The sequence below is a fragment of the Meriones unguiculatus genome, chromosome 6 (assembly GCF_030254825.1).
Source record: "Meriones unguiculatus strain TT.TT164.6M chromosome 6, Bangor_MerUng_6.1, whole genome shotgun sequence".
Taxonomy (NCBI): Eukaryota; Metazoa; Chordata; class Mammalia; order Rodentia; family Muridae; genus Meriones; species Meriones unguiculatus.
The window spans coordinates 15283973-15298362 of NC_083354.1; the positions used below are offsets into that span (position 1 = coordinate 15283973).

At 42.5% G+C, this 14390-nt stretch overlaps 1 protein-coding gene across 3 annotated transcripts in view; it reads left to right on the plus strand.

The window, feature by feature from the left end:
* The window catches only part of Unc13c (unc-13 homolog C), a 483555-nt gene that overhangs the window by 393128 nt on the left and 76037 nt on the right, over positions 1–14390 (plus strand). For 2 of the 3 annotated variants that reach the window (XM_060384763.1, XM_060384762.1), the window contains exons 22-24: positions 1266–1343; positions 7269–7346; positions 7821–7850. In XM_060384763.1, the coding sequence (XP_060240746.1) occupies positions 1266–1343; positions 7269–7346; positions 7821–7850 (186 nt within the window). The remainder of the gene's footprint in view (positions 1–1265; positions 1344–7268; positions 7347–7820; positions 7851–14390) is intronic. The other variant, XM_060384764.1, reaches the window with a different exon arrangement.

A 14390-nucleotide genomic window follows, 5' to 3' on the forward strand; every position in this document is an offset into this window, starting at 1 on the left:
TTCAGAATATCTCAGTGAATTGTGAACCATTGGGGGGAAATTTTTAAAAATAATTTTATATGTATGTGTATGCATCAGGGTCAGTGTATGTGAATGTGAGGGCAGGTGCTTGCAGATGCCAGAAGGGGGCATCAGATCCCTGAGAACTAGAGTTACCAGTGTTTGGGAGTAGCCTGATGTGGGTGCTCAGAACGGAACTTGGGTTCTGTAGAACAATACATGATTACACCTTCTGAGTCATCTCTCTAGCCCAATATATATATATATTAAAAGGAGATGAGTTTGGTCTTTTATTTTTCTGTGAACAAATAACATATTTCAATCATTACTGTTGCTTTATCTTTTCTAAGAAGATAGCATCCACAGTTGACTTCTACATGAATGTAAACATTGAAAAAAAGGAAACTCCCCAGTGTATTTTCACACGATTATGATACACTTAATTAGTACACTTGGTTCATTTTTCTCTCTCCTCCACAATTAACAGAAGCAGAAGTCGTGCAGAGACACACAGGAAATTTTAGAGAAAGGCAGAAAATATCACAAATTTTGGTGCAAAAGAGAAGTGAGTAGGCAACATTTTTGGCAAATTTTGGGCTAGTAAACAGCGCACTGTTGAAAAACAGTAAACAGGCAAATGTACAGAAAAGGAGAGGGCAGAAGAGACAAAGCTGGGTTTTCACACTTCAACCAAAGTTTGTGATAGTCTATGGCATAATTCCAATAATTCCATGTTGCTGAAGAGAATCACTGTTGAGTGGTGTTACAAGTGAGGCAGAGAGAAATGATGGAGAAAGTCGGGAAATGGCCACTGCAAATAACTTTAATGTGACAGCGATGAGATGACAAGAGGAAGTTAGAAGGCAGACACCCAAAGGGAGAGCCCCAAGCCTGCAGCACCCTGCAAGAAAGGTGGGGAAGTGTCCAGTATCGTGAGATATTGAGTCCCTAAGCTGCGAGGAGATTGCCACAGGACAGCCTGTGTGTCTTCTGAGTAAAGTGAGAAAATAACCATATGATTGAGTGGGTTATGTTCTGATAGACTGGATCTCGGAGGTGTATTTGAAATGCTCTTCAGAACTCTGACAATGCAATCATGCCCATACAGTGATTTGTAGTCCCTCTTTAGACACGGGTATGGATTGAGCCCGCCTAAGGTTCTCCTTAACTAAAGGGAGTTATGTTTGCCTGACTTTGCCTGGATAGCGTTTCTGTGAGAGGCACACTTAACTCAAATGCTTTGCCGTAATATTTTTCTCTCTCAGACCATCAATAAAGTTCTGGTCCAGTACGCTGCAATTGTATCGAGTGACTTCAGTTCATACTGCGATAAGGGGACAGTGGTAAGTACCATGCCCCACCCCCCACTCCCATTCCCACCCCCCACTCCCATCCCCACCCCAATCCCACTTGAGAGTGTCCCGACGTGGAAACTTGTGCTAACACCAAGTAAGTAAGGAATATCGTCAGTGTCTGTTTCTACAGGGCGTGACAAAAGCTAGGGTATCTTGGGCATTGCCTGCAAAGTTCTCCAGTCATCATGAGTTGGTTTCCTATCAAGTCCAGATGGAAGGGAGAAAGCAGCCAGTGCTTGCCAATCACGGTTTTGTGTGTTGAAAGAAATGAGGTGATAAACCATCGAAAATACACAAACTCATAAAGCACCAGAGCTGAGAACTAGGGAGTTAAGACTTAAGTGAATGTTGAGGTCAACCACTCTTGCTTTTTTTCCCAATCCTAAAATAAGTATATGTTAGTCTTTGGGTTTTCAAATCAATTGAGAAGGGGCATAAGCACACAGAGCGATGATGTTCCATCTTGGAGTTACCCACATCTGCCTGCTTTGTGATGGTCGAGGAAAAGCTTGGAAAGCCCAAAGCACTATTACAACTTACTCAGAAAAAGGCATAAAGAAAATCAAGATGACCTATAGTGGTTTGGGATAATCTAACCAGCGATTTCACCAGGTAAAGGAAAGTGCTCTAATTTGCTGTCCTTAGAATCAGGAGAAATGTGTAGCCAATGTTGTGAGAATGTTTAAAAAGGGTAACATTGAAGCACACACACAGAGGATTTTTAAGAGCAAGCTTTCCCTCCCTCTTCCAAAAATAAAAGTGAAAACCAGCCCGCTGTAGTCTGCAAGGCTGGAGGAGAATCATGAGCTGGGCGGGAGCGACCCAGCTCACCCCCAGATGACAGCTCATTAAGACAAGTCAGTCCTGATGGTTCTTGAAGATTCCAGTAGATGCCTGCTTCGCTTCCATTAATATGCTGCCAGGAAATGTGATTACAACTTTCAGACAATCTCAGCACTGACTTCCAGCCACCTCTGACTCCAGCCCTCTAACGGGGAGACTGCTTACTTGTTGGAAGCATATACTTTCATTTAAAGGTTAAAAGATGATACACACCTCCAGAGTTATTCTGCAGATCAGAAGAGTGTCTTAGAGTTTCAGCAAAGACTTCATTTTTATTTAAAATGTCAAGATGGGGATTTGGGAAGTTGGCTGTGAAATAATTGATTTTGGTCAGCCCCTTAAAGTCTGGGCAACCTTCCATTTCGTATACTAACATTCTGAATCATATTTTTAAAGAACCTCAGATAATTATAAATCAATATTTAGTATATTATTTTGGGGTTTTTTTTTGCATAGGAGTTTTATTTTTCAAAATCAGTGTGTGTGTGTGTGTGTGTGTGTGTGTGTGTGTGTGTGTGTGTAAATGTGAGGGCAGTGCCCAAGGAGACCACAAGAGGGTGTGGAATCCCCCAGGAACCTAAGTCACAAGAAGTTGTGAGCCACCTAATGTGGGTGGAAGGAACTGAACTCAGGTCCTTTGCAAGAACAATACATGTCGTTAACCACTGAACCATCTCTCCAGCCCCCAAAATTAAATTTTATAGTTAATCAAAAGCACCATGTAAATGCCATAGCTCAGCACCTGCACCTTTCCTTGGCTTCATCCTAGCCAGTGGTCTCCTGGCTACCTTTGGATTCTGTTGTTGAACTTTAAAATCATTTAAATTTCATCAAAGTGTCTTAACTGAACACATGGCCTTGCCTGCAGTGGTCACAAACAGAAGTTCTTTTGTTTGTGTCTTTTGTTTATTTCCTTTAAGAAGCAAAACCATAAGCCAGGCATAGTGGCACATATCTTTAATGCCAGCACTCAGGAGGCAGAGGCAGGTGGACCTATATGAGTTCAAGGCCAGCCTGTTCTACATAGTGAGTTTCAGGACAAACAGAACTATAGAATGAGACTCTATCTCAAGACAGAGAGAGAATTAAAACCATTGAAATTCATCGGTTCATCGTCTTCTGCAAATGGAGTGAGGAACATTTAAAGGTAGACATTTCAGTGTAACAGTGAAGGTTTGTAAGCTAGCTCAGTAGGTAAAGTCACTCGCCATAAAAGCCCGATGACATGTGTTACATCATTAGAAGTAATGATAGGTGGAAAGAACTGGCTCCTGAGAGTTGTGTTCTGATCTCTACACGAGTCCCATGGTGCATGCACATGTGTGCACAGGTACACACACACACACACACACACACACACCAAGTAAATAAATAAAATTTTCAAAAAGGCATGACCATAACATGTGATGTGTCTGAAGTTAGAATTATAGTCCACAGTTAAACAAAATGTCCCAACCAATGCCAGAGCGTCCTTTTCTAAATCAAGATTTCTTTATTAAATGTTTTCTCTTTTTTGTAATGTGACATACTATATTATTGTTGATTTTGAGACAGGCCCCATGTAGTCCAGGCTTACCTTGAACTTTTTTTTTCTTTTTTTAAAATTAATTTATTTTTTCTTTTTTATATTAATTTCAGTTTATTCAGTTTGTATCTCAGCTGTAGTCCCTTCCCTTACTCCCTCCCAACCCCACCCTCCCTCCCTCTTCTCCTCCCATGCCCTTCTCCAAGTCCACTGATAGTGGAGGACCTCCTCCCCTTCCATCTGACCCTAGCCTATCAGGTCTCATCAGGACTGGCTGCATTGTCTTTCTCTATGGCCTGGCAAGGCTGCTCCCCAATCAGGGGGAGGTGATCAAAGAGCCAGCCACTGAGTTCATGTCAGAGACAGTCCATGTTCCCCTTACTAGGGAACTCAATGGATACTCAGCTGCCATGGGCTACATCTGTGCAGGGGTTCGAGGTTAACTCCATGCATGGTACATGGTTGGCATATCAGTCTCACAAAAGACCCCTGGGCCCAGAATTTTTGGTTCTGTTGCTCTCCTTGTGGAGCCCCTGTCCCCTCCAGGTCTTTCTATCTCCCCCTTCTTACAGAAGATTCCCTGCACTCTCCCAAAGTTTGGCTGTGAGTCTCAGCATCTGCTTCAATACCCTGCTGGGTAGAGCCTTTAAGAGGCCCTCTGTGATAGGCTCCCGTCCTGTTTCCTGTTTTCTCCCTCTTCTGATTTCCGTCCTGTTTGCCAGACCCTGAACTTCTGATCCCTTCACCGTCTGAGTGCGGGGATTACTGTTGTGAACTGTCTGGCTCCACCTTACTGTGACAATTTGAATCAGAAGTGGTCAAGCCACTCTCATACTTCTTGTCCCCATCCCAACCAATGCCAGAGTGTCCTTTTCTAAATCAACATTTCTTTATTTTAAAGGTTTTATCTTTTTAAATGCAAACACTTTCTAGTTTGAATAAAACTTTATTATTAATCAAATTTTAAGTTTACAATTGTTCTCAATGACGGTGAAATAAAATGCATATGATACATTTATAAAGAAAAACAAAATGTACACATGCAGAGTTACAGCTATACCCAGGATATTCTTTCATTTCCATAAACTCTTCAGGAAACAAAAGAGTTAGATTAGGACACTGTTCTGTTAACTTAGGGTTTCTTTTTTTTCTCCAAATATTTTTAAGACAAGGTCTTGCTGCGTAGTCTATGCTGATCTCAAACTTTGAGACCTTCTCCCTCAGCCTCCTCAGTTCTGTGATTCTAGGCACCTGCCATGCCTAAATAGATTTATGAACACATCTATTTATTTATTTATTTATTTATTTATTTATTTATTCTTACTCATTGATTCCAACATTGTTAAAATCAAGCTGTTTTGTGCTTAGATTTGAGGAATAATTGAACAGTAATCTAGCTCTTATTAATGATTTGATAAGCCAATGTAATAACGGCGGATTTGGGGCCTTTCAAGGTTATGAAAAGTTTTGCAAAGGAGGAAATCTTTATACTTGTTTGGAAAACTTGGCTTTATGTTTATCTAGAAAACTCAACTTTATCACTTCTTCCTCCATACTCTTTTACATGGGGTGAACTCCCGCTGTGCCAAGTGAGTGACAAATGAGGTCAACTTTATTTCCATTTTACTCTTCCTAGCTTTTTAAAGATCAGAAATGGTTACATTTGAGTTAGCATGTGGCTTTTATGTAAAGAATTGGTACTCCAGTCCTGTTCTATGTGCTGGGGAAAAATAGGCCTGAATACTAACATCAGATAAATGGCAGAAGAGCCCAGCTTGCTTGGGCCCAAGGGAAGCCGGTATCGGAGCTGTCTACCCATGTATTCTACTTAGCAGGTGCCAAGGTCATGCTTTGACCTCAGCTTTCTTTCTGGTAGGCTTTCCGAAATCCAAAACACATCTCCTACATCTGCCTTTCTGCCTCCCCAGCTGAAAATGTCTTTCAGTTTCATTTATGAAGTCAGAAAAGTTTTGAATCGCCCTATAAAACTAAAAATTTTAATACATCTATATAATAGAGGAGACCTGGATCAAAGACTGCTGACTGGTTTGGGGAGTGGAGGAGGGCATCAAAAGTGGGTCTAGAGCATCCAGTTCAGCAATCAGAAACTCTGGAGGATAAATCTCAGTTATCTGTGTTTAAAAATAAAATATTTAAGTGGCCAAAATCCAGGGAATAGAATCGAGGTTTGAAATTGTTTCCATAAATCAAACTTAGATTGTGGTCACTTTAAGAGTCAAGTACAAAGTCTCTCAAAGGTCTGTGATGTGGTTAAGGTAATAATAAAATCTTTCCACTGATGAGAGCTAACGCCTCTTTGATGGCCCATGAGTCCTTTGTCTGACCTTCTGGTTCATTACTGGCTCGCTTCCCAGCCACTTGGAAGATGTGTCCATTTCCTGTCTCTGTCATCTCCAGCTCTGAGCCACTTACTCTGCAGGATCAATGTGTAACAACTACCTAATGATTTTTCAACTGTGCCAACATATATTTTCTGATTAGAAATTAATTCTAAATTGATATATAATCTCGTCACAAAGTTTTATATTCTCATTACCCTTTTCTACCTCTTTCGAAACGACTTAAATGTTTAAGTATATTATGCAAGCACAGTGCGCAGCCTACCCGAAGCCTCAGTAGCATGTACCGTGTGTATATTTAACTAATGAGTTTAAAAAAATTAACACAAAGTCTTTATAAAACAAAATGAAAGGAGGGAATAGAAAAGTTGAAAATGAGGAAGATTCTAACCTCAGTGATGGAAAAGAACCCAAATGAGCAAAGAGGAGAACGAGAAGAGAAACACACTTGGTATAGAGCGAGGAAACAAAGGGACTAGAGTCAATAGCTTTCCGGATTTATTGAAAACTTGAGACTTCACTAAAGGTGTTTTAAATGTTTTGTGCGTCTTCTTGGATTTAAATAGGAAACGCAGATGCTCTTTTGGTTTTAAAGCAATAGAATTACCAGAGAATTGAAAATAATTGGTTTTCTCAAAAAAAATTGCAGTATAGAATGTGGTAGATTGGGGATATAGCTCCATTGGAAGACCACTTGCAAAGCATATATGAAGTCCTGGGTTCAATCCTCAGCACTGCAGAAACTAGGACCGGTGGTGCACACCTGCCATCCAGCATTCTGGAAGTAGAGGCAGGAGAATCAGAACTTCAAAGTCATCCTCAGCCATCTAATAAGTCTGAGACCAGCCTGGAATACATAAAGCACTGTATCAAAAAACAATAGCATAAATAAAATATGGCTAATTTCTACGTTCAAACTACCAAAATATGAAGAAAAGAAGAGTGCTGGTAGCCAGTCTCCATGCAGTACTGAATGTGTTTGTTGTTAAACTGTATTCTCCAAAATGAGTTTCTATTTTCTTTCCAGTCCCAGCTGTTAAAAGCCATCATTCAGAGTATCAGCATGGTTACATTTGGTGTGTATCCTTGGTCACAGCGACAGCAATGCACTTTTTAACTAAACCCACTCCAGAGGTGACATATAAAGGGTGCTCACGTTCTCCTTTCTCTCGCTCTCTCTGTAAGCCCTGCATCTTGATGAACAACATCCAGCAACTGCGAGTCCAGCTGGAAAAAATGTTTGAATCCATGGGCGGGAAAGAGGTGAGTGAGCATTGGCTCCTGTCTTTACCAAATGCCTCTTGGCTGGATGGATGTGAGTAGCATTTTGCTTTGCTATGGAAAGTGCCCTCCCTTTTGAAACGGGTTTTAGCGGTGAACAGGAATTGTTTTTAAGCCCTAAAGTCCCACTAACAACTTTAGCGATCACTATGACAATATTTTAGTAAATGAAGTATACTCAGGAGCAGAGAGAAAGCCAGTCATGCTGCTGTACAAATTAAAATGTATACAAATGTGCTGATGATCAGTAGTATGATAAAGACTACATTTTATACTGTTGTACACTGTCATCTTAAAGTTGACGCTTGGTTTAGAGTCCGTACTGCGCCGATAGTAGTTTTGGCTGTCAGTGCTTGATTTTTCACATCGTGAAAGCCGTGTCAAATGTGTTCTGTGTCGTGTCCATAATGTGTCGTGTCTCTGTTCAACATCCGTGCCTTGCAACTCCGACAACAGAAGAAGGAAGGGGAGAGATTCTCCTACGAGGTTTGTGATGGCACGGGTTGCCCATTCTGCGGGCTGTGGTTCTCATCCTCCATCTGAAGGCCATTGCACGGCCCTCGTGCTCTCTTTCATTTGCTTGTTGGGATCGGGCAGAGAGCAAAACCTTAGATCGCACCCTCCCCATCCTGCTTGCCAAGGTCTTGTCTTTTCTTACAAACTGATGCGAGCGTCTGGGAATTGAGGAATGGGGAAGACGTTGAAGGCGAGAGAGAACAGTTGGTCTTCCCCGTCTCATCCCACACACCACCAAGAGCAACAAGAATAAAACAACCCCTTGGGGCTAGAGAGATGGCTCAGCAGTTAAAAGCACTGGCTGCTCTTCCAGGGGACCAGGTTTAGTTCCCAGCACCCACACGGCAGCTCATAACCATCTGTCACTCCAGTTCTAGGGGATCTGATGCCCTCTTCTGGCCTCCTCAGGCACTGCATACACGTGGTACTTAATGCATGCAGGCAAATACTCATACACAAAAAGTAAATATTTTTTTTCTATTAATTTATTTTTTATTCACTTTAAGTCCTGATTAAAACCCCCTCTCCTCCCAGTCCCCTCTCCTCACATACCCCTCCCATGAGGGGTACTAGGCACACCATCTCCCATGGTGGTCATACAAGGCAGTCCAGTAAGGGAAACAGGATCTAAAGGCAGGCATTAGAGTCAGAGAAGGCCCCCAAACCAGTTGCGGGGAGGACCACATGAAGACAAAGCTGCTCAGCTGCTACGTACATGCAGGGGGACAATTAAAAGGGTAAACAGATCTGATGAGGCTGTGTTCACAGTGTTTCTAATTCACTTACATCAGTGGGTCTTTCTGCATAGCCAGCTGCGGGCCCACGAAGAAAGCTAGGTTCAAAACGAAAGCAAGTTTCCCTTCTATTTCTGAATGTCTGACACTGCAGAGTCCTCTCCATGGCCCTCGTCATAGGAGATAGTCTTGAAATCTAAGGAGAACTCAGCTTCCCCCCACCCACCACCACCAATGTAAAGAGATGAAGCCACTGTTTGGCCTCCTGGAAATGAGAAGTGCTGGAATGCACTGTGATGCTATAAAATGTTTTGTTTGTTTTGTTTTAATACAAGTTCTTCGTGAGCTGTTCTGTGCTCGTGGTCTCAGCTCAGCTTGTGTGAACTAAGGCCTCGCTCCCTGCAGGGCGCCAATGCCTGCTCCAGCGACTGAGGGCATCGGTCGCATTTCTAGATTCTCCTGTTGAAAGCGACGGACGTGGCAATTGGAGATCATCACACGAGATGCCCCTTTCTAATTTCCCTGATGCTTCATATTCAGCCGTTGAAGTCTATTTAGTACTTTTAGAAGTAGCGAAGGCATCACTCGTTGCTTTCAGGAAGTCTCATGTCCAAACTTCAGTGAGATTTAAGCAGCAGGAGTCACTTCAGAATGGAATTACGTATTAAACGACCTGTTTCTAGAAACACCCCCCTCTGCTCCGACTGTTTCTCTGCCGTTGTGTTTGAGCTCTAATGCCGATAATTTTTGCTGAGCTGAGTATTAACTAGACAAATCAGAACTGACAGACGAAAGGCACACAAGGCCTGTGGTTAAAGGAAACTGCATGGACCAGGCCACCCGCTGGCTAAGCACCTAACGGGGAGACTTGTTTACCAGTCAAAAGCGATTCTTACTCGTGATGCAATCACCAGTTTGAAAGGCACAGGTTCACACTCTAAACCAGGTTTATGTATAAATTCTTTATAATACAGGCTACGCCTGTTTATTGAGCCCCCTCAATAGCATGGAAAATGCAATTGAGTTAGTGGCCAGTTTTCTGTTGAATCTGTCAGATGCATCACAGTGGCTCCAAGTGCCTTTTTTTCCTACTTTTAGATACCTTTGGCCCCTCTTCCCTCTGTTCAGGGTTCTCTGACGAAGTAACCGCTGAGCTAAAGCCAGTCCTGTTCAGGGTTCTCCTGTCCCTCTTTCTATGTTGTTCTAGAGCCCCTTTCCCTTCCTTTTTAATCTGGCTTCTGTCGCTAAGAACAAGCTTTAAGCTGACCCAACAGAACTAGCTTATGGGTTTGTGAAGCCTAGAAATAAAACAAGACCCAAACCCAAGGCCAAGTATAATGCACACCTTTCCAGGACAGTCGTGCTTAATTAACACATAAGTATGTTAGAGTTGTGGGTTGTTCTCCTCAGCTTCCTTCATGACCCTGGTTATGAAGATGATCTGTAGATTCTTCCCAGTAGGGTCATCTGTGAGTGGCAACAGTTTCAACAAGTTCCTTCCCTTGGGGATTTTACAGAAATCAAAAAGTATTTTATGGGAACTGGCCATGTAGACTATGGCTGTGATCCCAGAGCTAGGGACATGGAAGAAAGGATATGAGAAGTTAGCTGTTGTCCTTGGCCATGTAGTGAGGTCAAGGCCAGCTTGGGGTATGTGAGACCCTACCCCACCCCCAAAATAATCCAAAGGAAAAAGAAAAAGAGTTAAAATATTAGAGTGTGACCAGGAGTCACCTTTGTATATAAAAAGTATACACAGTACTTGATACAGGCATAGTCAACAGCTTTTGAAAGTTTTACCCTGTGAGGATAAGGAGGTGCTCAGTGGATAAGACCATTGGCTGTGCAAGCATGAGGACCTGACTTCCATTTCCCCCAAATGCATGCAGATATCCAGGCATGATCACATTCGCAAGTACACGCCTGTAACAGCAGTGTTGTCAGGGGCAGAGACAGGAGGATCCCTGTGACTAGCTGACCAGCCTAGCTCCAGGTTCAGAGACCCTGTGTCAAGGGAATGAAGCAGAGAGTAATAGAGTAGGGCACCGCTATCATTGTCTGGCCTCCACACATATGAATAAATGTGCACATACATACCAGCACACACATGTGCACACACGTCATTTTTCTTAAATCATAAATATGTTCTTCCAAGTGGACTAACATCAGTGGCCAATTTCTCCTCGCCATGCAGCTTGTGTAGGGAATCTTAACTGGTACAGGGGACGGTCTCCACCCCAGGCCAGCTCCTCCTCTGTCAGGAGTTTGCTATATTTACCCCTTTATGCTGGAGTGTGTACTTGTCTCAACAAAAGTCAAACTGGCAAATGATTGCTTGTTCGTCTGCTCACAATAGTCTTAAATGCCATGTGCTTGTTAGTTGGGCTCTCCCCACAGGCTTGCTTCTGGCGCTGGCCGCAGCTGGCCACAGCTGGCTGCTTGCAAGCATGACTGCATGATACTGCTTTGAGTGCCAGGACAGCTCTTCCCTCGCTGGACAGCCTCTTCTCCCAGGACACGGAAGTGTTTCACACTTGCATTTTGGTTTTGTGCTGTTCATCGGTGAAAACATCCACATGGGGTCCAGATGGAAACATTGTCAGTTAGGGATCACTGTGCTGCAGCCTGTATCATAACCAGATGGGACGAAGGTTAACCATTTCCTGCACCATCGCTGTACTGCCATGCTGCCTCTGTGTGGCACAGTAACAGTAAGGGCATCGTGGAAACGCCGCTCACTGGTAAACGATTGTTTAGTTAGTTCTGTGATAGATGGAGTCACTCAAACAGAAACGCCGTCTACACTAGTTTGTTTCTTGACTAAAACTCCACGTGTGTCTCCTACAGCTTCTTTGTATTCATTTCCTAACATGAGCATGTTGTTGTTGTAGTCCTTGGAAGGCCCATCCAAATGTTCCTTTGATCTGTGATCTAATTTGCATAAGCACATGAACAAGAAAATACAATTATGTGTAATTTGATTTCTTTGCAGGAAGTCATACTGTATTGGTTTGGATACTCCACAAAAGTTACCTAAGTTGACTTAGGAGAATTCTGACTATGCCACGTGAGCAGAGGATGTCTGCACTGTGGCGTAACCGTTCGAAATGGCGGCGGTACCTGTGGTTATTCTATTCATCAGCTTAATGGTTATTGACAGTGCTCCAAACTCTAGACGCTATTCCTTATTGAGGTACTTGAAGAGAAAGAAAGTTTCAGTTAAGCTGCATTTCTATTCTGTTTCCCGTAAATCAGACCCAGCTGGTGCCATAGTAACATGATTTTTAATGACAGGTCTCATTTTCTGACTCAAGACACATTGGGGCCTGGATTGTAAGAGTAAGTTTGTGCACAGTGGAGCCAAGGACTATGTAGCATATCCCACGGTCTATTTCAGTGAGCAACTTCATCTTTTGCTCATGTTTCAATCATGTGTGTCCGTATTATTCCGAGTTTGTAATGCTGAGCTAGCTTTTGGCTGCCCCAGAGTGTGACATACAGTTACCCAATGAAGTTCTTCTCCAAACCAATTAACCACAAAGACTCAGGAGGTTCACCGAGCAGCTCAGACCAGAGAGGAAGGCAGGGGCCCGGGGTGAAGTTCACTGCTGGAAGACAGGAAGTCTCCATAGCCGTGGTCACTGAACTTGAGCTTGCTGGCTAGCTTCAGGGTGTGATTATGAGAGCACGCTGCTGAACTCCAGCCCCAGAGGACTTGCTTTAGCCGGCCACGGGGAGCATTGTATGATTCGAGTTGGTAAAGAACCACCAGATGGTGGCTCTGATGCCATTGGCCTTGGGGCTCCAAGCACCACTGCTCTGTGTTGGTGGACTAGGAACAGCATGACTAAAAATGACTCGAGGGCTGGAGAGACGGAGCCACAGTGAAGAACACTCACTGCTCTTCCAGAGGCTCCAGCTTCAGCTCCCAGCACCCACACGGCTCCAAACTGCCTGTAGTTCTAGTGCCAGGGGATCTAACACTCTCTTTGGGCCTTCACAGGCACCAGGCACATACATGGTGAGCACACATACATGCATACAAACGCTCCCACACATAAAATTAGGTTAAATCTTTTTTAAGCAAATGGAAAAGATAACAGCTCAGAACACCTTTCTCCCATCACTGGACCACCCTCAACCAGCCAACATTTTGTTCTTTGAACCTTGATTTAACATGATTGGACAGAATTTGGGACAATACACAGTAGTGTAGTCAAGGACTTTTAGTTAAAATAATAAACCTGAAATATAGGTAACTCTTTTACAATCATATGAAAAACTTTATCATTTCTTAAAAACACTACATAGACTTTTTATTTATATTTTATACATTGTTTTGCTTAGTAGCATTTATATTTTTAATTTGTAATTTTAAAGGGTGCTAAGCATATATACAAATGACATATATACGTCATATATATATATTTACAGATGATGTATATAAGCATATATACAGATGATATGACTGATCTTGGCTTTCCCTTCTGAATATAAATAGGAATGTTATTAGTAATAAATTAATGAGGATCAATATCCTGTTTTTTATCATTTTTCAGTAACTACAAAATAAATTATAGAATAAATTAAATTATAAACATATATTAGGCAGCTCAATAATAAAACAGACAATTCAATTAATTATAACTTGCTCTTGGTTCCAAAATTGTCTCCCAAAGCAATTTCAAAACTTTGTAAATTATAAAGTTTAATTATCCATTGTGCCTACTAAGAGTTATTGTACCTGCAGGGGGCAGGAACTGGGGAAGGAAATACAAGCATTTTTCATTGTCTTTGGCCTCAAGGAGTCTGGAAAGAAGAAGCACCCATAGGGCAGCAATTAAGAGCCAGGCTATCTTTCAGCACCTGGAACAATGGCTCTCAACCATTGTCAGGTCACGACCCCCTTTGAGGTCTCATATCAGATATCTTGAACAACAGATATTTGCATTACAATCAATAACAGTAGCAAAATTACTGAAGTAGCAAAGAAATAATTTTATGGCTGGCGGTCACCACAACATAAGGAGATGTTGAGAATCACTGACCTAAAATAAGACATGCTCAGAAACTAGGCATCTCTGCTACCTGGACCACTGTCAGCATCTCTTCCTCCCATCTCTTCCTCTCCGGCTTAACCCATCCATCACCTAGTTCAGGGCACTGTAAATCATACAAGGCATCAGAAATACAGTGAGTGCTAAGATAGCTGCACTTAAAAAAAAAATGCTGGGTTTATTGAGGAAGTCAGAATAATAAAAGAGAAAAGGGTTCCAAGGAAAGACGACTCTTTCTAATCTGGGAATACCCTTCAAAGGGAAGTCTGAGTGCTGTATTTTATTCCATGATAAAGTCAAACTTCTAGCATCTCGCCATGTGGCCATAACTCAGAGGTGAGGTGGCATGCAGCTGAAGTTGGAAAATGCAACCAATTATTTTTAGTTTTGTAGCACCAAGCGACAAGCAGTAATGAACATCAGACATCCTGGCCTTTGCAGGTACTGCCTGGTTTCTGTCTCCTCCTAGCCATCTCCGTAATTAAGGTGGTTCAAATTGTATTTAATAGAAAATTAAGAGAACAATGCGCTAGAGGAGCAGCCTGATTGACGCAATTTAGCAGATACAATTGAGTCCAGAACAACTCCCACGTATAGATGGGCTTCACTGCTAAGCTCATGAAAGGAAGGTAGCAAGGAGGGGATGAGGTTTCTGGGCTGGCAGCCATGTCAGAATGAGATGTAAGACCTGGGAAGTGGCTGCTTGTTAACCTTGCACC